Source organism: Bos indicus x Bos taurus, chromosome 3 (genome assembly GCF_003369695.1).
Source record: "Bos indicus x Bos taurus breed Angus x Brahman F1 hybrid chromosome 3, Bos_hybrid_MaternalHap_v2.0, whole genome shotgun sequence".
Classification (NCBI taxonomy): Eukaryota; Metazoa; Chordata; class Mammalia; order Artiodactyla; family Bovidae; genus Bos; species Bos indicus x Bos taurus.
The window spans coordinates 62,627,342-62,654,673 of NC_040078.1; the positions used below are offsets into that span (position 1 = coordinate 62,627,342).

The following is a 27,332-nucleotide window of genomic DNA, read 5'->3' on the forward strand; positions in this document are numbered from 1 at the left end:
TAAAATTGCACCTAGAAGAATGGAACTGAACAAAAGATGGAGTCATAAATTGAACAGCGTGGAAATAAATTTTGAAAACATATTAAAACAAAGAAAGAGCCAGGTTTTTAAGTTTATTCTCTAAATCAGGTTTTTGTGTTGTATTCTATTACAGATATTATACACTCTTGAATACCAGATACCAAGCCAACGGATTACACCTTCCATGCTTTTGGCCTACCTACATGATAGAATGCATTGAAAGCATTTAGCATAGTGTCTGGTACATAGTGAATGTCTAAGCATTGCGTTACACTCACTATTTTCACAGATCAATATATTTTCAACATATGATTATACAGTCACTTTTTCTAAATTAACACTCCCTGAAATACAACATTAAAAAGAATGTCACTAATATGAGACCTGGAATGCCGTATTTATTCCAATTGGCAGTATTTTCTTATTTTGTGTTGTCAATGATACATTGTCACTGAGACTATTAGAATTAAGTTAGAATTCTAGGCAAGATGATTACTTATTTAAGTTCTATGAATTTGTCCCAATGATCTTGTTATAAGCTATATAAAGGCAAGAACTATTTCTTTTAAATTTAACTTTCTTTTAAATTTAATTTTAATTTAATTTCTTTTAAATTTGACTTGATTACAACCCAATGGAACGTTTGCAGGGTTCTTACCATATTTTCTGTCAGTATATAAATTAGGAAGACAAAGCAAGCAGAACAACAGCATTTTAACAAAATTTACTTAATAATTTGAGTGTAAGACATTCCATAGTGCATTTCTAGACTACAGAATGGCAAATAAAGAACGAAAGCCTAGTTTTTAGCACAACTAAGTCAAGTAAGGGGAAGGAGAACTGTGTCAGAGAGGAGTGGGTATGTAAGTCATGAACCTTCGAGCCACTTCAGCTCAAACCAGGTTGATTTTCCCTGCAGAGCAGCAAGACCTAAAAACTTCTATAGGATCAATTATGCAAATTTTATAGGTCAAGGTATAATAAAATGAACTTCAAGTGGATGCTTTAACTATTAAGTAAATTATAACTAAAATTGCTTATACAAATATTAAACTAATGCACAAATCCCTTTATTCAGTAATTCTCTTAAATGGTTCAATCATTTAAAGAAATTTGCCAGTGCTTCTCCATTTAGTGTAAATGAATTATTTTAACATGACTCATGGAAAATTTTGATATCCTAAGATTTTAAATCACAAATGGATTTAAGATTTCTCAATAGATCGATGTCTATTATTTCAACTGGTTCACTTTCTTCTTAATTTCATAAGAGTTCATCACTTCTTTTAAAGTTTCTTGATCTCAAGAATTCTCAACCACTAATCTAGTCCCCATCAAAAATTAAAATCGTTAATTTCCTTGCTTGTACTTATTCATACCAACAAAGATTCTCCCTTTATCTCACCCTCAGACTTCTCAAAAACAAAGAAATCTAAACTCCTGTGGGTTAGATACCCCTTTTATATACCCCTTCTATATACATGTTACAGCCACTCAACAAAGCTCTGCCATGTTTTAATATTTATAAAAACAATCTTAATATTTATTCAAAATATACTCATGATAGAAACCTGATAAAATAACAATCAATGTCACAATATGTTTGCAGGAAGTATATAAAAGATAAGTAGTATTGCTTCCATTAATTTGTTTAAAAGAAGATAAACACCATAAAATGAAAAATAATTGCTCATATTTACTTTTTCTGAATAACTCTGAATTAGTCATTTGACCACAATTACAAGTTCAAATTAATGTCACAAGCAATTATAATAATTTATATCACACAATTTTTATTTCACTTAATAATCACACTGCACAAGACAGCAAAAAGTACTAATTTTAGAGCTAAGTGTTTAAGTAAAATTGAAAAGGTTAAGAAACTTAACGGAGTTCCTACAAATACAGTTATACAGACTTCTAGAATTCACAGCCTCCTAAGATGTCAAAAAGGTTTATTTTACGTATCAGAAGTGCAAGAAAATGATCTTGAGGAAAAAAAAAGGAATATGGGTACTAAAATAGTAAAGGGTCAGCAAGAAGAGGAACACAAAGGTGCAAGAATATCAGATTTGCATATCAGTATCTTGATTGATGGGAAAGAAAACCTAAAATCTTAGAGGACCAAATGATGGAAATAAAAATACAGACTATGTACATTCTTTTATGAATGAAGCAAGTAGTCTTAAGTTTCCAAATACAGAAAGTGTAAGGGATCAAGGAAAAAGGAAATACCCTATGTGAGCTGTTAGTACTAAGAAAAATCCCAAAATTCCTTCACCATTATGCTGTTAGTAAGGCTGTAAAACTACAAACTGCTATTATTTAAGAAGACAGGGAAAAAGAAAGCAATTAGTTAGCCACAGAGGCAAAGTAAATTCCCACCAACTGCTCAGCTTCAAGTTTTCATTCTAATGAAAATAAAAAGTCACAACTAAGCCCAGAAAGGAAAGGCATTCAGCTGTTTGCATTCTCAGCCCTAAGAACATTTCCAGGCTTGAGCTTTTCTCTCTTCCTCCAGAGAAAAAGATTTATCATAAAGGTATGGCTATATGAACAATGAAAGTATCAGTATATTTAGTAATACCATGGGGACTCATTCTGTTAAAAATTTATACTTTTCTTAAATGCAAAACATAAAAATTCAGTATGAATAAGAACAAGGCAGAAGAGGATAAACTGGGTTTTTTAAATAGGTGGACTTAAATTATGACTTGAAGGAAATGGAATTACTGTTCTCATAAAGAAACATTTCAGCTTTTAAATAACTGAACTTATTTTATTAGATGTTTGTAAGGATACACAATGAGTTAGGATAGTTAAAGCACTGGTTCTCAAAATATGGTTGTTAGACAAGGAGCATCAACTGGGATCTTGTTAGAAATTCATTCTCATGCCCCACTAAAGACTAACAGCCTCAGAAACTCTGGAGTTAGTACCCAGGAATCTGCTTTAACTAGCTCCAATGATGATTCTGATTTATGGGGACCACTGGGTTAGAGGCAGGTTTAGGTACCTAAGTAAAGACTAGATTATATATGGGAACACATGCTTTTGCTCTATAAGTCTTAATAAAATACAAGTGACATAGAAAAGCCTTTAGTGATGAATATGATTTATGCAGCAAGTACATGGTACAGTTTACAATGTTAACGTATCTTCTATTGCTAATTTTGATCATAAGAATCAAGGATCCCTTGATTCCTAACCTGAGAGGTCTCAGTAAGTACAAATTCTAAGCACATGTATATATCATATGTTGAGCCCATTTTCAACAACAGAGGGAAAGTGTAATCTTTTCCTAGCTAATGAAAATATATAATACTAAATACACCTGGAAATAAAATTTTTGGTAATCTGTAAAAATATGTTATGTTTCCTGGACACAAGATGTCATTAAAAGTAACAGAAATCAAATCAAAACCCAATGAAACCACTGCAAATTTTTCTATATTTAACCTTTGACTTATCTATTCAAACACATTTTAATAAAGTAGCTCAACTACAGGAAAACATACTATTTATTGTTTTTAGAAAGAACTCAAGGGACATAAAGGCAGTCCTTACAAAAATTTACCTTTAAGCAATTTCTTGGATATAATATATGATTTAACATCATCGAATAAGTAAATGTAAAACTATATATGTACTCAAATCTCAAATTCTAAGCATATAGTCATGTTTAATGTTCTAATGACATTCTAAAAATTTCACAAAGTTTGCATGTTTAGGTAAAAGGCTACACATTATTTCACATCACTGGTTTAAAAGCACCATTAAAAAAATCACCTATGTATTATTTCTATGCATTATTTTAGGTTACAACTTTCTATCATATTAAATGTTTCTTCCTCTAATTTTCAAACCTAAAATATATAAATAATGTAACACTCATCCTTAGAATTCCATATGTAAAGTAAAATAAATCTAATAATAAATACTTGGTAACATGATCAAGTTGAGATACTAGAATATAGTTATTTCTGATACTAATATTCATAAAATTTACATTTTAATCATAAAACCCACCACACAGAAAATCCAAAATCCTGCTTTAAAGGCCAGAGAGCTGCTTTAAATGGAGCAAAAACATCTGAATTTAAAAAATTATTTAGAAAATCATTCCTGTCTTTCTACTCTAGTGGGAAAAATTATATTCAAAAATAAAGCTAAATGTACATCTCAAAAGCTGAAGAAAATAAAACAAAAAGTTTCGGAGATTAATGGTCTATTAGATTACTTTCCATGTATAATGGAGTACCAGTATACCTGCTTATTAGCAAAACTTAGAGTATGATATTTAAAGTCAGTGATATTGTCTAGGTTTGTGCAGAGTATGTAAGAGAAAAATACCTTCAGGAATATCTAGAGTATCTTTTAACCATCACAATTAGCAGATGGTAAGAAGTTCAAAGTATTATAAGTCTATTTTATTTTTTAGAGGTAGTCAATGTTCTTAGGTTTCAAAATTAAATTCTAAGATATCTACAGTATTTTTTGAAATTAAGATAAATGTTGCCAAGAAAAATGTGTAATTGATAAAAATGTCTTTTATAAATATATATTATCATTAATTTACATACTAGTATATGGAAATTACTTAGAAATTATCAGCACAGATTAACAGTGGTATTTTAAAGAAACATTATCTTTTTATTTTGTGGACAGTAGTGCTTCATCTCTAATGAAACATCAATAATGCAAATAAACTATTAATATGTTGCTTTCCTTAATCTTTTAAAACTGTAAATGAAAGAAGGAACAGTGCACACATTACTTATTATAATCTGTTGAATAAAGTATATAAAAATCATCAGTATACCATATCATTTGACGCTGTTCAGAAGCAAAATTATTTGCTAATTGGGGAGATTAGTGCTTAAAAGCTGAGGCTTTAGAATAAAACAGAATTGAGGTTTTAGTTCCAGCCCTGCTGCTTACTTAACTGTGAGTCCATAAGCAATGTACTAAACCTTTCAACCTTAGCTTTCTTATCTGTAAACCATAATACCTCCTTTAGAAGTTTGTCATTAAGGTTAAATAGGATAATGTAAAGTAAACCCTTTGCACAATCCCTCAACAAATATGAATTACCAGTAACAACAAAAATATCAGTAAGAGTAAGTACTCCTTTATATAAACTGGACATAGATTTGCAAACCTTAAAGGTGCAGAACATCTTTTGTTCTTCCAGAGCATCCCCTGTATTTCCCATATGATTTCCTGTATATGGCTTTAAAAACAGGCTGAAGTAGTCAGCAAATTTGTTTCCTTTCCAATTCTAATTTTGAAGTGTACAATGCCCAACAAATTGCTTTTACTCTTCTTTTGATTATCTTCTGCTCATTATTACACTTTACCAAGTGCAAAGTATGGAGATGAGATTCCATGTGTAATCTATTGTGAGAGGTGTTTTAATCAATAGTCTTGTTCTGCTGATTAAGCAGGGGCTTCTGTTTTGGCAAGATAACATTAGTCTCTCCAGTCATGCTCCAAAAACCATTGGGAATCTTCCCCAGATCATTAGATATGCTACAAAAAAGCTTTGGCACATTCTCTTTTCTTCCTTAAATTACTTCTTCACTGTCCCATCACTCCTGTTTCGATGGCACTGCATTATTATTGCATCTCCCCTGAAACTTACTCTAGAGCTATGTCTCCAGGCCATAGGATGCCATTTTCCATTGAAGATTCTACTTGAAAATATAAATTAAGAAAATTTCATTATCTCCTGCCAGGGGCTATTATTCACCACAGTTCTAAGGAAGATTAAAAATGCAAAATCTACCGACTTGAACAAATACTCCAGCATTCAACAGAAAAGCTCAATGTATCATGACAGAAACTAAAAATTAGTGTTTGCTGAAATTTGGAGTCACCCTCTAGAATTAGACCAATTCTTTATTGAGAATGTATGTGTAGTGTAGATTGCTCCAATAATTTCAATTTCTTAGTGGCATCTGTTATTTTTTAAATTCAATTATAAAATACGAGTAATAACAAGTCTGTTTCTTTCTTGAGATACCTTCTGGAGATGAAATAAATGCTTTCAAGGAAAAAGGGTAACATGTGATGATATTCCTTTCCAAAGGGCCAAATGTAAACACCACATTCACAGGAGTACTTTGGAAGAGTTTAAACCACATCCAAATGGGGAATCTGCACTTTTCTAACTGGACAGAATGCCTACAGTTGATACTATAAACCCATCCCCTAATTAACAGACTAGAAATGATATTCATTCTTGAGTCTCAATTACCAAAAAATTATCATATGTCAAAAAGTAAATTGTATTATCTTCAAGCACACAAATTTTTAAAATTTACAAACATTACTAGAGAGGACAGAAAAATAAAATGAAAATAAAGAAAAAAGGTAACTGTCAGGCTATACATTTTTATTGGAGGTGATTATATGCCTGGTACATAATAACAATTCAGTAGTTGCTTTTGAATGAATAATGATGAATGGTTAATCTGATTACTGCTGCTTGTAAATAAAGTTATTAGAAAATAAATATCAAACATCTAATTCTGCTTCAATCAGCTGTACTTGATTCTCAGAGAATTCTGTCAATTTGGATAGAGTTTTGTATCACAAAAGCCAATAATACAACACTAGGGAGACAGATCTAATTTAAAGGGTGGAGGAAAAAGTACCTTTTATCTTCCAAATAACTTTTGCATGCACTAACAATTCCAAATGATCAAGGAATGCAGTACTCCAGGCACTGGGACCCTGTCTTTCTGAGTCCGTATTTACTGTATATTTTCTACACACATAGCAGATAACCTTAAAACATGAATAGTTACGTTACCAAATAAATTTTCTCAAACAAAGCAATCAAATAAAGTGAGGGGATAAAAAGAAGTTATGACCCAAAATATAAAATTACAACAATCCTCACAGATAAAAGAGGGAAACTGAGTTGAATGTTAAATCAAGCCTTTTTTTTAAACTGCATAATGAAATGCTCTTTTATCACCTAAACTTCCATTCTGAACAGCTAAGGAAAGTGGGTCCTGCTTTCTTTAAATATTTATTAATGATGATTTGTGAGCCTAACTAATTGCTATATAAACATAACATTAGGAAGCTAAATGATGTGTAATTAATATGATAAAAAAGAGGTCTCCTAAAGTAATGTTCCCATTTGTCACATAACTGTTCTCATAATTTATTTAATAATTTGTGTATTGTAGAAGATTTCTATCCATCATATAGTATTTAATTCTTTAGGCATGTTAGGATGTTACACTCAAAGAATTATATATTGTGCTTTCTAAAGTGTTCTAAAATCCTTGAAATGAAACTGAATTATTGAAATGAAGTTGCTACCCTAATCTCTAGGAAAATATATTTGAATACTGATACATGCGTGGATACATAATTTGGAAAAATAATATATAATTTTATTGCATTCCTTTTCCTATATACTGGTATTTTCAAAAATTTGAAATATAGTCCTAATTTTTTAAAAATTGTGACTGTGATTTAATCTTTGCAATTGTATTTGAAAAAAAAGTATAGAAAAAGTCAATTTATTATTTAAATAACTATATGCAAAACTACAAATTATTTTTCTGGCCTATCAATTTTAAATATAAACCTATTTGACTGAAAAAATTTATCATATGTAACAAATATGTAAGAATAGAAAATGAAAAAAATAAGTATCAGGTAACCTACAGAAAATCAACAAAAGCTTGATATAAAATCCTGTGTAGGCTTTTATCCAGAAGGTTGTCATTCTAGTTTTTACTGTGTTGAAAACAGGGATAACATGAAACTGATACCTTCCATAATCATTCTGTATTAGGAATTAAAACCACAAAGTATGCATTCTTTAATATTTATAGTTAAATTTGCATCTCAGAAACTCAAAAACAACCCCTCAAAAATTCCACATTAATTACTAAAATAAGGTTTTTGAAATGGCAATGCTGATTTTCTAAAAACAACTCTCTATGTTTTAGGAACCTTTGAAATTCCTTGCAGTTTTTACTGGACCTTGGGGTCAGTTTAATGCAAATTAGGCTGGACTCAGAGCCTTATTAATCCAGTACAAAATCTCTTGTTTGTAGAAATGCATATTCAACAAAAATGCACTTGCTTTTAATAGCAAAATAAGAAATATTTATTTACAAAGCATGCCACTGAGACTGGTTCATTCACAGGGTCATCAGGTCTAACTACTTAATGAAAAGAACAAGATAATTTAAGTGAGGATAAAAACTATAAATATTTGAAGTACTTTAAAAATACTGCTTCTGAGTCCAAATTTTCAAGACCTCTGCTTTTAATAATTCAAAAAATTATGACCTGTATCAATTAAGAACAATTATTTATAAAAATGTTAACCTACTATAGTTTGTACTTGCAGAAACTATCACATTTTTTTAACAAGGGAAATGGGAAATCACTATGGGATGACCTAGTTAGATTAAATTTAGCAAGAAACTTGTTACCAGACCATATAAAAGACACAGCATAATAAGACATGACCTTGCAGAGCCTTGGAGCCAATCTATGATGTTTTTCCTTTCTATAACCCTTGCTAATTATCTGCAAAGTTACAGACCCTTTTGTCATGGGTTATTTTTCCTCAAATTGTGAGGGGATTTTTGGTTCCTAAATATTTAATTAGTCTTGTTATGAGAATTGTTGTATATTTCAAGCATTTTGATTTTCATACTCTATTCCTTCTAATTATCCTCAGATTTAGACTGGTCATCCAAAATCTTTGCCTTCTGTAATTATTTACTTCTTAAAGATCATTCCGTGAAGAAATATTTTCACTCTTATGGCTCTTCTTTTTCACAAATGGCTTTTCTGGTCTGTTAATTGCCCGCTCAGAGGATTAGAGTTTGAAATAATGCAAAAGAACATGCAACTAAAAGGAGTTTTAGAGGGCAAAATTGAGTAAACTAGATTTTTGTTGTTCCTATTTTAAATTCCCCTTAAAGATAACACCCTTGGTTTAGATGTGATTTTGACAAACAGGAAAATTATACCATAAATATTTTTTTTCTGCCTCCCAAGATGTTTCATGAGATGTCATTTATTCAGTCTAATATAAATCTCTGCATATAAAAGAAATTCATCTCTAGTCTAATTGACAGCTAATAAATTTCTTCTTTTACAGACCTCACTTTGATTACAGTACAGCAGCTAATGTTCACACAACTTCCTATGTAATCAAAATGAAAGCACAGAAACAAATTCATAAGACTTTTGGTGATGTGGCTTTAAAAAATCTACTATCTAGGCAAAAGTAATGTCAAAAAAATACAATTTTTGTTCAAGTATTTAAAATTGACTCAGGAAATTTTTTTTTGCTTTTTATTAAAATGACTACATTCTGTATGTGCTCATTTTTTTTTTTTAATCAAGAGGCAAGAAAGCACTGCTGTTCTTTACCCAAAATGAATTCTTTCAGTAAGAAATCTTTCACAACTTTTAGTACATTCTTTCCTCATCAAACTTGTTTTTCAGTTAAATGCACTTTTTATTACTTTTATTTTACAGTAATTTATTTTCCTCATGCAACTTATAAAGCTTATAAAAAGTATATAGAAATGTTTTGTGTAAAAGGGAGACGAAAAAGCAAAAGTGAGCAGTATCTTAATAATATGAACTGAACTGATACATTAATGCTGGAGGACAGGGAAATACATAGTGTTAATGGTCAACAAAGGGATAACTCTTGGAAAACAAAATGCTATGCAATTATTCTGCAAGTCATGAATCTTTTTTATTAATTATGTGGTTTAACTTTGTGCCTCATAAAAAACATAATGTTGTTATCCTTATGTTATTCTAATTTAAAAAGATGCATCTGAATTCTCACAGAAAACACTATCTATACACTTCTTGAGCTATTTTTCCCTTATGGAAGAACCATTTGAAGAATCTTTTCTCTGAGGGTAGAGCATTTTTTGAACTGAGGACACCAGACTAATAGTCTGAGCATCTCCTATATTCCAACTCACAGTGATGCCCTTAATGCAAGCCAAAGAAGAAACGCACATTTGCAAGAAGCATGTACTAAGGAAGAGGAAGAAAAGGCTAGCACATCAACTATTCTGGCCAAACAGTATTCAATTCTTCCCCATTTACGCGAACCTGAAGCGATCTTTCTCTCCTTTCCCTATGGCAGTTAACTGTCTATATAATTAATTTGGCAATTAATCATATTCTGCTTTGTGGCTCTATTCTATATTTTGCATACAATTGTTATTTAACTCACCAGTATTTTCCATGTTTAAAATTAAGCTGTAAACTCCTTATGTTTTTGTTTATATTCTTTTTCAAACACCCCCAAAGAGTGTTAGGCACTTCATTGTATCAGTTCTCATACCATGAATGCCTTCAGCTGTTTCTAGGACCCTAGTCTTATCTCCACAGTTAGATATTGTTAGGCTTCTTTTAAATTCCTTGGAATGCCTAGTCCTATTTAGGGCAAAAAGTGCTCACTCAGTAACTACTTCCTAAATTGGAATTCTCATTCCTCTATGTTTTACTGAGGGTTTTTTTAATTGAAGGAACAACTGAAAATCTCCTGTTGGTACATACTAATGTCATTTACATTAATAAAAACTGCAGAAATTTTGTAGAGATGTTTACCTAAGTATTCTGTAAGACAAGAGACGAAAAACAATAAAAACAAAAGCCTGGAACCACAGACTCATGGGATACTCAGTAGTAGAGCAGGTGCAGAAGGCTAAAAACAATCTTTAATACTCATAATCTGAATATAAACAATCAAATTCATCAGAGAATTATAAAGAGGTGGATACTCTGTGGTTCATACACTCTCAAAATTAATGGAGTCTCACCTAACTGATAAATATATGGCAAATTTCACTGGCTTACTTCTGATAAATCAGAACTAATCTTTAATCATGACCAAATATTCATAATCTAATCCTTTTATCAAATTGACTATCACTGCAGGAGTCTCCTGTGTTTGCACAATTAAAAACCCCATGTTAGCTGTATATAATAAGGCATTACATTTGATGCAAATCCTTTTCTATTGAAAGAAGTGCCAAGCTGACAGCAGGAAGTAGCTGATAAGAAAGCAACAAGGCATTGCTGATGGCATTCTCGATAACTGAACACCTACCCATAAGCATTCAGTCTACAGTGTATTACCAAAAGTGCTCATTTTTTAAAAAAGCACAGATCAAGGCAAGTGCCCTCTGCTACATCTCAGTCACAAAGGCAAAAATTATCTAAAACCAGATAGATAAATGATAGATACCTAAACTGATGGAAAGAAAGAAAGGATGGAAGGAAGGAAAAGATAATTTTATATCCACTGGTGGTTCCGGTACTAGAAACAGTGATACAAGACATTATCTGCTGCTATACCCTAGTTACAGAATTACCTACAATTTTGAAAGCACAGTTATACACTTATTATACCACATCCAAACAAAATCTAAGAAGCAGAAAATAAACATATGGATATGAAATTATGTTTTACCATTCTCTGTAAGTGAAACTTTGTTGTTCTCAGAGTCCATATGAAGGGCTTAAAACCCTAGTGCTATTTTTCTATATTACAGAGTTTAAAATTTTAAATATAATATTTTATGTAACTATTTCTTAATTTTGAGAAATATATAAAGAACTCAATCTTTGAAAAATCCTTTCCTGTGTAGTCTAATTGCAAGAAGAGAATTCAGAACACCCCAAAGGAAGGAGAACATTAATAAGATGTGGTGTGGTCTAGAAAGTTTAAAAAAGTGAGGACAGAAGTTGTATAACTCCTTTAATAGACCTATTCAGTACTCCCTCAACATTTTCCTACCTCACTGCATTGCACATCATTTTCCTTTCTCTATCAGTTTTTAGAAATCTACTGTGCTATCTGAAAGATCTGGTATCAGAGTTATTTCTGTATGTATCTCATCTTCTTTACAGATTATAATATCTTGGAAGGGGGAGCATATGCTAAAGCATCTTTGAACCACATGGCTAGCATTGTGCTTTATTCTAAAACGTACTGACTTCAGAAACACCAGTGTGTACACTTAAAAATATATATTTTCTTACCAATTGTTCCCAAATATCTTAGCGTGTTTGACACATTAGTTTGCCCACCACACAACTCAGTAATTATTTGAAAGCATAAATCAATGAATGAAAGATAATTTTCAGAAGTGAGGCATAGTTCTATAACCATGTAAAACTCTGATTTACATGGTTTGCTTAAGTTTCTAACATGGTTTGCTTAAGTTTCTAACAGTTGAAGGCAGAAGGCTTCCATTCCATGTAACATTCCTAGCCTAAATTAGCTTCATATCAGTAACTAAGCTCAGTTCATCATGAAAGCTCAGTTCATCACGAAAGCTCAGATCATCTTGACCTATAAAATGTTAGACTCAAGAGTTTTAAATACCACTAACACCATGTAAAGGCTTTGGGAGTACAGGGCTGTGTGCTGTGAAACGGCAACACTGCTCTTCTGAAAGCTAACATGCCCTCTTAGGCCACAGATATAAACAGGGTAAGCATACTCAATAATGAATGACCAGGAAAACACCTTTATCACTGCAAATTAAAGATAAAATGTCTACCTAATTATATTGTACACATTAAAATGAGGTGGATGAAACTGGAGCCTATTATACAGAGTGAGGTAAGCCAGAAAGAAAAACACCAATACAGTATACTAACGCATATATATGGAATTTAGAAAATGGTAATGATAACCCTGTATGCGAGACAGCAAAAGAGACACAGATATATAGAACAGTCTATGGACTCTGTGGGAGAGGGAGAGGGTGGGATGATTGGGAGAATGGTATTGAAACATGTTTAATATCATGTAAGAAAGAACTGCCAGTCCAGGTTCAATGCAGGATATGGGATGCTTGGGGCTGGTGCACTGGGATGACCCAGAGGGATGGTACGGGGAGGGACGTGGGAGAGGGGTTCAGGATGGGGAACATGTGTATACCCGTGGCGGATTTATGTTGATGTATGGCAAAACCAATACAATATTGTAAAGTAATTAGCCTCCAATTAAAATAAATAAATTTAAATTTAAAAAAAATCTACTGCTATTTTTAGATTTTAATGTCTTACAAAAAATACAGCTAAATACAAGATTATCTGTAAATCTGTATCTGAAGTTGCACATTTTATAGCCAGAGTTTTAGAATTATTTTTATTTACAAAAAGTAGTCTAATACTTAAAATAGTACACTCATACATAACACTACATATTTTGTTAGAAATAATAGTTTATTAAATATACTTGATGTCATTATTATGAAAAAGAACACTGGAAGATCTTGCTACTGCTCTTATCTTTGACCCTTTAGCTCTTCCATTTTAGCACCTTCATTACTGTCAAGATGCCATTAGAATGTCTGCCACTTATTTACATCACTACATCCTGGACAAGAAAAAAATCTTCTGGGTTCAATCAGTAATACTTTCCTTTTGTATTCAACTAAAACGCAGAATAGCATCACACAAAGGACAAGATGACAAAAGATAAACTTTAGAATGTAAAATGTCACGTTTTAGACATGAATTGGGCATTTTTAAAATGTGGTTTAAACTGTTTTAGTTTTTAATCGTCAGACTTCTTTAATATCTGTAACCAATAGCACTAATAGGACTTGTTTTTATAATTACTATTACTACCTTTCTTAGGTTGGGTAACACGGGAAGCAAAATTTGAGCCACAGTCTCTGAGATGCTTATAATGTCCTTAGAACTATCAGTGAAGCCTTAACTGAAGCAGGATTAGGTAGTCTGAGAAGTACAATTTGGCTGCAAATAAAGGCTTAGCAAATTCCTCGGGGGTGGGAGCTCTGAGCTTGGGACAGCTCTTCAGGAATGTGTTAAAATGCAGCAAAAATGAGGAGGCCAACCTTTGGCACTCTGGCATTCAGTGGAATTCCTCTAGGGAGAAGGATTTATATCCCTTTAGCCCATGGCAGTTCCTGGGCAGGGACTCACTTTGAGCCCCTCCTCAGGTAACTCCCTTGGCAGCTGAGGGGGAAAATGGCCTGGTCTGAAGTGGGAATCTGGGGGGCATACCATAATATCCACTGCAATGCTATAACTGTAAAGAGTTTAATGGACTGTTTGCAAAAACAGTTCTTTTACTACCACTTCTCATTTTCATGGTTTTTATTGTATTTTATCTTCTTGTACACACTAATATGTCAATCCTGTTTACTAAGCGATATTCAATGGGTTTCCTATGGAGCAATGAACCTTAACAGGCAGTTTTTAATTGGCCCACATAGGAAACCACATTACTATTAATTCCACAGCTACAGCATAAAATAAAACCAATGCTTCTCAAACTCTAGAGCAATTAGACCTCTCGGCTATTTGGCTAACTCTGCTTCATGATACCCAATGCAGTTAATTATATTTTTTGATGTTAATAGTCTCTGTCAGTCTCAAGCATAACTTCTCTTTGATGAATATTTAAATTATATTTGAATAAAAATAATCTTGGTTACATTTCATATTCAGTAATCATCACAGCTTAATAAAGGTCTACTTGTCAAGGGTTGAAAGAAACTGAAATGCACATATAAAGGTTCTAAACCAAAGCATCAGATAATATATTTGCAACGACCATAATCTATATCTCGACCCAACATACCTGATTATATACAGTTTTAAAAGGTATAGACTCACCCACACAATGACTTGCAGCTAGACTTCAAAAGTTACTTATAAACAGTCTTTCAGATTATATACACAGAATTCTATTAATTAACAATGATAACATCTTAGGGCTGTGTCATAAAATAATTTAATGTGTGGAATAAAATGAGAAAATCTTTAAATGTGATAGAAAATTTAGAATTCATTCTCTTCCATCCTCTTGCTGTATTGTTTTGAAAAGTTCTGAGAGTAAAACTAAAAACACACCTTTGATTTATCAAAAGATTTTTGATGATGTTATAGAAATCCACTGAAATCATTATTAATCATTTAATGATTACTATGAAATCATCATAATTTAAAAATTATGTTTTCTGTTACATAAAGGTTTTAATAGGTGTCGGAAGTGGAGGTGAAGGAAATTTCCAAACTTGGGAAACTGGACAGTGTAAAGAAAATATAAAAACAAAGCCCATTAGTATAATTTCTTGAGTGCTTCTTTAAACCTCATATAGCTTAAAACTCCCTTAGTTTATATTATAATAGAAATGCTTCAAACCAAGCATTTAACAAAAAATGTAAAAATGCTAATGTTTTCCTATCTCAGCCCTTTTATTGAATGAATACATATTTTGCTATCTACTTAATTAAATTAATAAACTGATTTGTTAAAATTTTAACTTTTCAATTTCTCCTTTCAAACCCTAAATCTTTGGGATATAAAGGAGACAAAATAAAATACAATTAAAAAGAAAGAAATATCCTGAAATGCACACATTAACCTAAGACTGTATAGTGGAAAAGTGTGCCAATTTCTAGTAACACATTATAAATAAAATAGGAGTGGATTCTAGTTTATACATAAAGTCTACATCTTATAAAACAGGGTTACCACTTTAAGAAAAAATTACAAGTAGAAAATACAGTACAAAAGTGAATAATTATTTAGGAAAAAAAGGGAAAGCACAACAAACATCACTAATTTTTAAAAGCCTACAAGTATCACAGTAACAAACCACAGAAAACAAAAATAACATTTTAATAATTTTAAACATAATACATTTAAACATTTTAATAATTTAATTGCTTTCCATTCATTTACAATACTTTCCTTAATATTTTTTTCACCAAATATCTAAAGAATGTCTCTTCACAATTTCATATTATTACTTTCTATAATTTTTTTTTTCTACCTAAACTGCGGATCAAAATTTATTTTTCATTATTAATGGTTTGGATACATTAAGTAAACACCTACAATGTGCTCATATTCACTGAAATGCTAATAGTCTGTGCTCCACAAACACAGGTATTCTGATAGATTTTGTTTTATATGATACTCATTAAAAAAGGAGAACAGTATGGTGCATTTATAATTATACATACTACCTTTGATCTGTTCTCTATGTTCTGTATATAATCCACCAAGAATATACAGGAAAGAACTTCAGTTTTGATTAGTTATCAATAAGAACCAAATCTCCCGCTTGCAGTTTTACACATTCAATGACTAAAAGAATTTTATAGTCTAGCTTTCAATTCCATACATTTTAAACATTATTCCTCTACCACCTGACATATATTATATGTCCCATAAGACACATTCAAATTGTAATATGATATCTGACCTTCCACCAAAGAGCCTCTTGATGAAAGTGAAAGAAGAGAGTGAAAAATTTGACTTAAAACTCAACATTCAGAAAACTAAGATCATGGCATCCAGTTCCATCACTTCATGACAAACAGATGGGGAAACAATGGAAACAGTGACAGACTTTATCTTTTTGGGCTACAAAATCACTGTAGATGGTGACTGCAGCCATGAAATTAAGATGCTTGCTTCCTGGAAGAAAAGACATTACTTTACTGACAAAGGTCAGTCTAGTCAAAGCTATGGTTTTTCCAGTAGTCATGTATGGATGTGAGAGCTGGACTATATAGACAGCTAAGCACCAAAGAACTTTTGAACTGTGGTGTCGGAGAAGACTCTTGAGAAGTCCCTTGGACTGCAAGGAGATCCAACCAGTCCATTCTGAAGGAGATCAGCCCTGGGATTTCTTTGGAAGGAATGATGCTAAAGCTGAAACTCCAGTACTTAGGCTACCTCATGCAAAGAGTTGACTCATTGGAAAAGACTCTGATGCTGGGAGGGATTGGGGGCAGGAGGAGAAGGGGACGACAGAGGATGAGAAGGCTGGATGGCATCACCGACTTGATGGACGGGAGTTTGAGTGAACTCTGGGAGTTGGTGATGGACAGGGAGGCCTGGCGTGCTGCGATTCATGGGGTCGCAAAGAATTGGACATGACTGAGCAGCTGAACTGAACTGAAGTGACATGCAAAGTATGTGTTCAATTAGATATATCAGTAACAGCTTTAATGGTTATATACTGTACTAAGGTTCAAGAGTTTGTATTGTAAACTCCCAATCCTTGGACAAAGAGAGATGTTTGTAATTCCAGTTAGGTGTCTTAAAACAAACTAAGCCGAGAGAGAAAGAATTAGCACAAATCCATCACTCAACAGAAAATAACCTAAATACATCACATAGATGATGAGTTAGTAGTATTTATTTATTTTTCCCCAGATGCATTTTATCTTAATGGAAAATGGTTGATAAACTTGACACCACAGATAAAAACACTTGGGACAAACAGCATAAAGGTAAGACTGCAGTTTCTCAGAAATGCAGGCTTAAACCCTATGAGAATGAAGAGGTTCATTGAATAAATATACTAAGCAAGAGAAAGCCATGAAATTAAAAGACGCTTACTCCTTGGAAGGAAAGTTATGACCAACCTAGATAGCATATTCAAAAGCAGAGACATTACTTTGCCAACAAAGGTTCGTCTAGTCAAGGCTATGGTTTTTCCTGTGGTCATGTATGGATGTGAGAGTTGCACTGTGAAGAAGGCTCAGCACTGAAGAATTGATGCTTTTCAACTGTGGTGTTGGAGAAGACTCTTCAGAGTCCCTTGGACTGCAAGGAGATCCAATCAGTCCGTTCTAAAGGAGATCAGCCCTGGGATTTCTTTGGAAGGAATGATGCTAAAGCTGAAACTCCAGTACTTTGGCCACTTCATGCGAAGAGTTGACTCATTGGAAAAGACTCTGATGCTGGGAGGGATTGGGGGCAGGAGGAGAAGGGGATGACAGAGGATGAGATGGCTGGATGGCATCACTGACTCGATGGACATGAGTCTGAGTGAACTCTGGGAGTTGGTGATGGACAGGGAGGCCTGGTGTGCTGCTATTCATGGGGTCGCAAAGAGTCAGACACGACTGAGCGACTGATCTGATCTGAAGCAAGAGAAGGGTACCCCTGACTAGCAAGTATGGATAATAATACAAAAATAAAATATGCCAACCCCTAAAATATTATAAAACATCGAATTAGATAAGGCAGATTTAGCTAATTTTTCCCACTAAAAATTAATATGAAAGGGATATAAATATCTTAGACAGGTTTTAAGTTTATCAATACCTATAAAGAGATCAGGGAACAAAGAAATAAAACCTCCTTCATATAGCTCTGCCTTGCACATAAAGTTTCTTTATAAAGACTGAACCATCAGTATAAAATTGGAAAGGGTTTTATGTCAAGGAGAGCATGCCTACACTGAAATCTATAATCATTAAGTTAGCCAGAGAACACTTGTAGAATTGCAACTGGAATTTAATGAATTTTCTTGTTTAACTTCTGAGAATCTTCTAACATCCATCAGTTGTCATACGAGGGTTTTGTGTGGAACTGTGCGTGCATTTAAGTATCTCCTTTCTTTAAATCTTTTATACACAGTATCTGTTAGTATACTTGAAAACAATAGAAGTATATATACAAAACCTAGATAACAGAATTATTTTTAAATGATTATTAAATATTATTTAAAATCAATTTTCATGCAACTAGGATATTAATGAGGTTCCAGATATAGATACTTTGAGGTTTTAGCCTCTAAGACGAATAATTCAACCTTTTTCAAGGTTCACAAAGTAAAAAGAGGGTATCATATTGCCCATTTCTTCCCAAAGATATTTTAAAAATAAGTGAGGAGAATATATGTGCTACAAATGTGAATGAGTGCTTTGACTGCAATGACAGTTGACTTTTCAGTGTGAAATGAGAAAACTACAGTATGATGAGTCCCAAATTTCTCAGCAGTTCCAACAATCTGTTATTCAATAACTCTCTTAAAATAGAAGCAATGCCCTACGTTTTTTCCTTCATAAAAAGGGTCCCTAGTTGTCTGTCCTGCTTCATAGCAAGAAGAGAGGTTAAAAAGTTAATGTGCGCATTTTTTCAGTCTAATTCTATGACCTACTGTAACATAAAGAATCATGGAACAGAAAACAAAAAAGTAATGCACATATATATAAAATGACACCTTTTATCAAATGCGCATGTACACAAGAAATCATCACCGTTTGAATTGCTATTGTATTAACAATGTTAAAATGCAATTATCATATTTAAAGATAATAGGTTGGGGCATTGAAAAGTTTAAAAGAAGAAAATTCAAGGATACCGAAGTTATTGAATGGGGTACAGGATGCGAATATATTAATTTGGTCCCTACTCATCAAGCTTACTTTCATCATCCCAAACTTTTTAGACAAGATCTAGGCTCTGAAATCAGTTTTGTCTCTTACTTAATTTATTAAATTGTTCCCATGTGCAAAAAGCTAGACTTTTTTCCCTTAAGTTAAGGATCTCTGAACTGTACTCCTACTTCATTAATCTAGTGTTTATTCCTTTCTTGGATGCCTGTGACTGTAGAGTAGTACCTAATTCTTCTGGTCTATGCAAGGCTGAATGCTGCTTTGCCGATTTCCATGCTGAAACTCTCCTATCCTGAAAATCCTAGTATGTTCTTTTATTTAAGTAGAATAAAATTCTTCAGCATCAATAGGGGAAAAAATGAATTTCTCTTACACTTTAGTGCTGCCTTGTGGCTCAGATGGTAAAGCATCTACCTGCAATGCAGGAGACCCAGATTCGATCCCTGGGTCAGGAAGATCCCCTAGAGAAGTAAATGGCAACCCACTCCAGTACTCTTGCCTGAAAAACTCCATGGACTGTCGCCTGAGAAGCCTGGTAGGCAACAGTCCGTGGAGTCACAAAGAGTTGGACACGACTGAGAGACTTCACTTCACTTCACTATGAGACATTACCCTCCTGTTCTCATTCTGGTTTCCTAGATGGTACCTTTACCTTTTCCCCTTAAGTGTAGGGGTTCTCTAGAGCTTTTGCACATACCAACTGCATAACCTCTGTACTGTCATCTATTCAGCTAAAACTACCAACCTTACATTTATGTTTGCTTCATATGTATGTTCTTCTTTCAACACTCTTTTGAGTGCCAGATCTGTATTAACAATGGATCGCTTAACTACTTATTTATATTCCACCAGGTTTCCCAACTTAGAGGAATTTAAATTGGTAGTTTAACAACCAAAAATATAATCAATTTTATTTAATAAGAAACCTACTGTAGTTGTTCTATGAGGTTCTATCCAGTTGGTATCCATAAGTGGGCTTAAAAAAATTGGTTAAAATCTTAAAAAGAATCAGGCTAGTTCCCTAAGCCTAGGGCACTATTTTACTTTCCTTGGGTAATTTCCACACAAACAAAAGGACTTATCTTGGAATCAGTTACCCAAAATATACCTTTCCCACCACAGGGAAGAACTGAGGAATATTTTTACCATCTTCTCAAGGGCAGTACAGATTACTTTTAGAACCTCTCTGCAATGAGAAAGGTACACTGATGTACATCTAATAGTATGAGTTCAGATTCTGAAAAACTGAACCTACCTATGCCCATTCGGAGAAGGCAATGGCACCCCACTCCAGTACTCTTGCCTGGAAAATCCCATGGACGGAGGAGCCTGGTAGGCTGCAGTCCATGGGGTCGCTAGGAGTCGGACACGACTGAGTGACTTCACTTTCACTTTTCACTTTCATGCACTGGAGAAGGAAATGGCAACACACTCCAGTGTTCTTGCCTGGAGAATCCCTGGGACCGGAGCCTGGTGGGCTGCCGTCTATGGGGTAGCACAGAGTTGGATACGACTGAATCGACTTAGCAGCAACAGGAGCATGCCCATTAACCCAATATTTATTATTTTTTTTAAACGCAGTAAACATTTACATGCTTTCTCACTTTCCGATCTCTTGACCAGAGTGCTAAAACAAACGTTAAGGGCAACTGCAAACCATAATCTAAGGCAACAGACTACCTGGATGAGAACTGGCAAATTCTTAGAGTGAAGAAATGAACAGAGACAGTTATAAAAAATTAACAGAAGAGTAACTTAGAAACAAATTTAGCACATCACTTTAACTAGATTGTACCCAATGCTACAAACAAACACTATTTTTAGCAAAATTCTAATTTACTTATTCACCAAATGCTTTCGAGTACTTGATGAGTAGTAAGAGGGTTTTTGTTTTATTTGCCTTAATGAACTCAAAGTGTTGAAACTATTTCATATTTAAGTGAACTCACAACAATTATCTTCACAGTGCTAAAAATTATCTCTAATGGTGATTATTTTATAGAGTATTAAAACACTTATCATTTAGGAAAGAGTTTTATTTCTTACTTTTCAGGATGAGCCATTCAATGTACTTAAAAGATAACAGAATCAGTTACTAAAAAATTCTTGGTTGCATAGTTTTAAATAAGCAGGAAATATAAAATGGAGAATAAATAACAATTATTAACACTTTTACCACAAAGAATTACGAGTGTATTTATTTAGTTGACTCTTAACTGGTGAAGTGATGACAGTGAGGAAGGCAGGTAGGAAAGCCTTGAAGTAAAATATAAACATATATTCATGGCATTGAAATTTCTGTGTTATCTATTATTATATGCAAAAAGTGGGGAGTTTCAAATACAATAGAAAAAAAAAAACTCTTTCCAAAAAGGAATTTCCTACATTAAAGAAAAAAAGTCTGATTTTAAAAATTATTAACATATCTTTTGTGATTATAAATGGAAAATTTTTGCCAAATTATTAGGATTTGGTGAAAAAGCTCTTACTTTATTTGTAAATACTGAAAGAATATCTTTAAAAAGGGACAAGTATTCTACATAGTCAATAATTATTCTGTAATATTTCAGTTGCAAAAATATTGTCTACCTATTTTTCTCACAGTTATTTGAAACTATGTAACAGTCAGATATGGTAGACTTCCTTTAGGGTTTTTAATCTAACATACACAGAATGGAGTACTGATAAATTACCACTGTGAAACTCATTATTTAAGTCATCTTAACACTGTATTACTTGTCAATAAAATGTTAACATTTTAATCGTCACTGTGTTGATTACATAATTATAAAGCCACTAATTGGAGAAGGCAATGGCACCCCACTCCAGTACTCTAGCCTGGGAAGTCCCATGGACGGAGGAGCCTGGTGGGCTGCAGTCCATGGGGTCGAGAAGAGTCGGACACGACTATGCGACTTCACTTTCACTTTTCACTTTCATGCATTGGAGAAGGAAATGGCAACCCACTCTAGTACTCTTGCCTGGAGAATCCCAGGGACGGGGAGCCTGGTGGGCTGCCATCTATGGGGTCGCACAGAGTCGGACACGACTGAAGCGACTTAGCAGCAGCAACAGCAAAGCCACTAATATAATAAAACAAATTAAAAATAGAGTTTCTATAGGCAGTGTTAGAACTCTTTATTTTCACTAACACACCATAAATTGATAAGAAATTTTCATAACAAGGAGACAGCAGTACCCTTTCACAGGATTTAATATGCACAAATTTTAGTTTCGTTAAAATGTGTCATCAGGGTTTCCCTGGTGGCTTAGTGGTAAACAATTTGCCTGCTAATGCAGGAGACATGGGTTCGATCTCTGTTCCAGGGAGATTCCACAGGCCACAGGGCAACTAAATCCATGTGCCACAACTACTGAGCCCATGCTCTAGAGCCTGTTCTCTGCAACAAGAGCAGCCACTGAAATGAGAGGCCCATGCACTGCAACTAAAGAGTAGCTCCTGCTTGCCACAACCAGAGAAAAAAATTCAACCAGCAACGAAGACCCAGCCCAGTGAAAATTCAAAAAAAAAAAAAAGTACTGTAAAAAAGTAGCCCTGCTTTTATAATATAATAAAACAATGAAAATTACTTGCTATTTTATTTTGTACATTTACTATAACATGTCATTATATTTAGAAGTAGGATAAGGCTTATGTGTTGTGATAGATACTCAACCATGTATTTAAATGTATAAACTCATAAACAAAAGTTACCTACAATGTACAATTCCTCAGAGCCAGGTCTTTCAGATTCTCTTTGTACTAACTCCCACTGCTTTTTGCCTGCCAGGCTAATAAAAACACGTAATTATACATAATCATTTTTCACTTCCTATTTCTCTCTGGCATAATTTTAGATGTTCATCTCATATCACTACCAATGAACAGTAGGATCAACATGTAAATGTCCACCTAATATAGGCGGTTCCCAATTTTTGAAATACTGTGTGCAAATTGTTCTATCTTATTGGAGCACAGAATTCATTCCTCCAAAGAAGGTAAATTATGTTTTGCAGTTTGTTTCACAAGCTAGATTTCAAATCTAACATCGTCTATAAAGGACTTCGGTGCAAAAAAACCAAAACACATTTATGCAGTGCCATTTGTGCAAATAAGATTTTACCTTTTTTTTAATAACTACTCTTTTCAAACTAAACATAAAAACATTTTGATGGCAATCTTTCAGAAGTATTATATATTCTCTTATTTATTAAAAATATCTTGATCAGTATCAACATTAACAAAAAAACCTACTTACTATAATGTGCTATCAATAAAAATGTTAATATGTATTCTGCATGAAATTAGAGATTTTACAACAATTTGTACCCATATTCTTAGGGACTGGATTTTTTTAAAAATAGTTTTTCCGTTATTTCCTTCGTTGCTCTTATCACATTTGGATGTTTTCATTGTGCCTACACTGATCAGACCCCAAAAATCTACTGTTCTACTTTAAGGTAGACTATGGCAACCTACTTCAGTACTCTTGCCTGGAAAATCCCATGGGCGGAGGAGCCTAGTAGGCTGCAGTCTATGGGATAGCTATAGTCACAACTGAGTGACTCCACTTTCACTTTTCACTTTCATGCATTGGAGAAGGAAATGGCAACATACTCCAGTGTTCTTGGCTGGAGAAGCCCAGGGACAGGGGAGCCTGGTGGGCTGCCGTCTATGGGGTCACACAGAGTCAGACATGACTGAAGCGACTTAGCACAGCAGCAGCAGCAGCAGCATATAAGCTACAAAACTGGACAAAAGATTGTTTTCAGTGGAGGAAAAGAGTCAAGAGGAGAGAGTAAAGACTTTGAACAGAAAGATAAAGGGCTTTCCTAGTATTTTTTCTTAAAAAATCTAAAATCAATAATAATAAACTCTGTCAAACTTGTTTTCCATCAGAGTTTTTATGTTCTGCTGCTGCTGCTAAGTCGCTTCAGTCGTATCCGACTCTGTGCGACCCCATAGACGGCAGCCCACCAGACTCCCCTGTCCCTGGGATTCTCCAGGCAAGAACACTGGAGTGGGTTGCCATTTCCTTCTCCAATGCATGAAAGTGAAAGTGAAGTCGCTCAGTCGTGTCCGACTCCTAGAGACCCCATGGACTGCAGCCCATCAGGCTCCTCTGTCCATGGGATTTGCCAGGCAGAGCTGGAGTGGGTTGCCACTGCCTTCTCCTTTTATGTTCTAAATAACAGGAAATGCTGGGTATTACTGTCTTAGTTCAATCATAACTAAATCTTCTTTTAATATCTTAAATATAAGAAAACTCTAATGAAGATGCCACGAGTACTAAACAAAACAAAAAAAGATGCCAAGAATTAGGTAATCTGTGTTACGGCAGAGAAAGTCCATAAACATTAGCAGCAGTTTTTCATATTCTATTTACTTGTAGGAAGGTAATGCTCCAGTTAAGAGATACCATTCATATGTTTTATAGTTTATAATACTTTCCAGTACATCAATCTTAAAACCCAAAATTAACCAATTGTATATTACCCAAATATCTTTCTGTCTTCCTTCCTTCCTTCTTTCCATTCTCTCTATCTATTTTCTCTCTTGGCTTTCCTGGTGGCCCAGTCAGTATAGAATCCACCTGCAACATACAAGACCCAGGTTCACTCCATGGGTCAGGAAGATCCCCTGGAGAAGGAAATGGCTACGCACTCCCGTATTCTTGCCTGAGACAGAGGTGCTTAGCAGGCTATAGTCCATGGAGTCACAAAGAGCCAGATAAGACCTGACGACTAAACTATCACCATTTTCTGTCTGTCTGTCAATCAAGAAAGAGAGAGAATGAGCACTACTGAGTTTTCTTAGCTTTCATAGTGTGTTGTTTTTATCTTGTTTGCTTTTTTTAAAACTGAGCATTAATACAAGTCATCGGTTGAGAGGAAATATTTGCAAAAGACATATGTAAGAAAGGATTCTTATCCAAAATATATTTATAAAAAAAAAACTCTTAAAGGGAATTCTCTGCTGGTCCAGGGGTTGGCACTCCATGCTTCCATAGCAGAATGCATGGATTCGATTCCTGGTTGGGGAACTGTGGTCTTGCAGGCCTTGCAGCACAGCCCAAAGAAATTAGAAGTAAAAATAAAAAATCTCTTAAAGCTAAACAATAAGAAAACAACCCAATTAAAAAAGTGTAAAGGACCAGAACAGACACTTCACTAATAAACATAAATAAATGGCGAGTATGTATATTCAGAGATGTTCAACATGATATGTCATTGCATGCATGTGTGCTAAGTGGCTTCAGTTATGTCTGACTCTTTGCGACCCCTTGGACTACAGCCTGCCAGGCTCATCTGTCCATGGAATATCATGCAAGAATACTAAGAGTGAGTTGCCATTTCTTCCTCCAGATTATCTTCCTGACCCAGACATAGAACCTATGTCTCCTGTGTCTCCAACACTGGCAGGTGTATTCTTTACTGCTGAGCCACCTGGGAAGCACTCACTGCATGCAAAACATTAACAATAAGTGTTGGTGAAGGTACGGAGCACCCTTCATTCATTGTCAATGGGAATGAAAAATGGTACAGCGACTTTAAAAGACATTTTGGCAGTTTCTTACAAAACTAAATACACTCCTACCATAAGATCCAACAAATGATGCTTCTTGGTACTTGCCCAAATTAACAGAAAACTTATGTCCACACAAAAACCTGAACAGATGTTCACAGAAGCTTTATTCCTAATTGCCAAAACTTGGAAGCAATCAACAAGTCCTTCAGTAAGTGAATGGATAAACTCTAGTACATCCAGACTATGGAATATTATTTAACACTTAAAAAAAATGAGCTTTTAAGCCATGAAAAGACATGGAGGAAACAACTGCACATTACTATGTGAAAGAAACCAATCTGAAAAGGTTACATACTGCATGATTCCAACTGAGGCAAAACTGTAAGAAAATAGTAAGTTCAGTGGTTGCTAGGGGAGGAATGAGCAGGTGGGACACAGGATTTTTAGATCAAAATGTTTTGTATGATATTGTAGTGGTAGACAAGGGTCACTATAAATTTTTCAAAACCCACAGAATGTACAACAGCAAGAGTGAACCCTAATGCAAATGGAGGATTTGGGTGATAATGACGTGTCAGTGTGAGCTCATCTATTAAAACAAATGTAACACTGTGGGAAGGGATGTCGGGATGTCAATGGTTAAGGAAGTTACACATATGTGTAAATGGAATATGATAATTCTGTGTACATTCTGCTAAGTTTTGCTGAAAAATGAAGTTTACTCATTAAAAAAATTAAGAAGCAATTACTGCCAAAGACCGAGACACTGAAGCATTCTTGATATTATAAAATATTTCAAAATTTTGAAGTCTTAAAAAACTAGACTATATTTTGATTACTCTTTATTGTATGATATATAAAAAACATATAATAATTCAGTCTATTTCATTATCTATGTCAATGTATAAATATGTCAATCTATATAAAATGGAAATCAACATTAGGAGGAAAACTCTAACTCAGTTTAATGAATACATTGAGATATGGACAGTGTCCATCCAATATGGAATTATGATAACACTTTCACTAATTTGGATGTTGTAGCTAAAACTGGATATTAACACATGAACGTTTACCTTTGAGTCATAATTTTGAAGGCATCTGGGAGGTAGCAGTCTGTATTCTCCATCTGAAATGGGTCAGCATCACAAATCTTGTCGTCTGTCCGACCATAATTAGCACTCTCAATCATTATAACATCACTGCCTGGACATCGCAGATCTATAGAATAACCTTCACAGGATAATTCTCGACGAACTAACCCAAATGGCAAAGCTGCTCTGCTGAAACCTTAAAAAAGAAAAAAAAAAGTTAAAATGAAATAATGTATGAAGTATATTAATAAATTATTTTCAAGAAATATTACTCACATCTATATCTGAGAGGTATCAAACAAAGTATGTTTTTCAAACCATCCATTCATACATTTATTAATTAATTGCCAGGACCTTGACTATGAATCAGCAATTTATTACTAGATTTTTTAAATATATCTTTAGCTGGAGTATTCATTTTATAAGAATTTTAAATTACTTTAATAAAGTATTTTCTGTATAGCCTAGTCACATTTGGA

At 33.8% G+C, this 27,332-nt stretch overlaps 1 protein-coding gene across 50 annotated transcripts in view; it reads right to left on the reverse strand.

Moving 5' to 3' along the window:
- The window catches only part of ADGRL2 (adhesion G protein-coupled receptor L2), a 716,223-nt gene that overhangs the window by 59,803 nt on the left and 629,088 nt on the right, over window positions 1–27,332 (reverse strand). For all 50 annotated transcript variants that reach the window (XM_027536740.1, XM_027536741.1, XM_027536746.1 and 47 more), the window contains one exon: window positions 26,836–27,049. In XM_027536740.1, coding sequence (XP_027392541.1) covers window positions 26,836–27,049 — 214 coding nt within the window. The remainder of the gene's footprint in view (window positions 1–26,835; window positions 27,050–27,332) is intronic.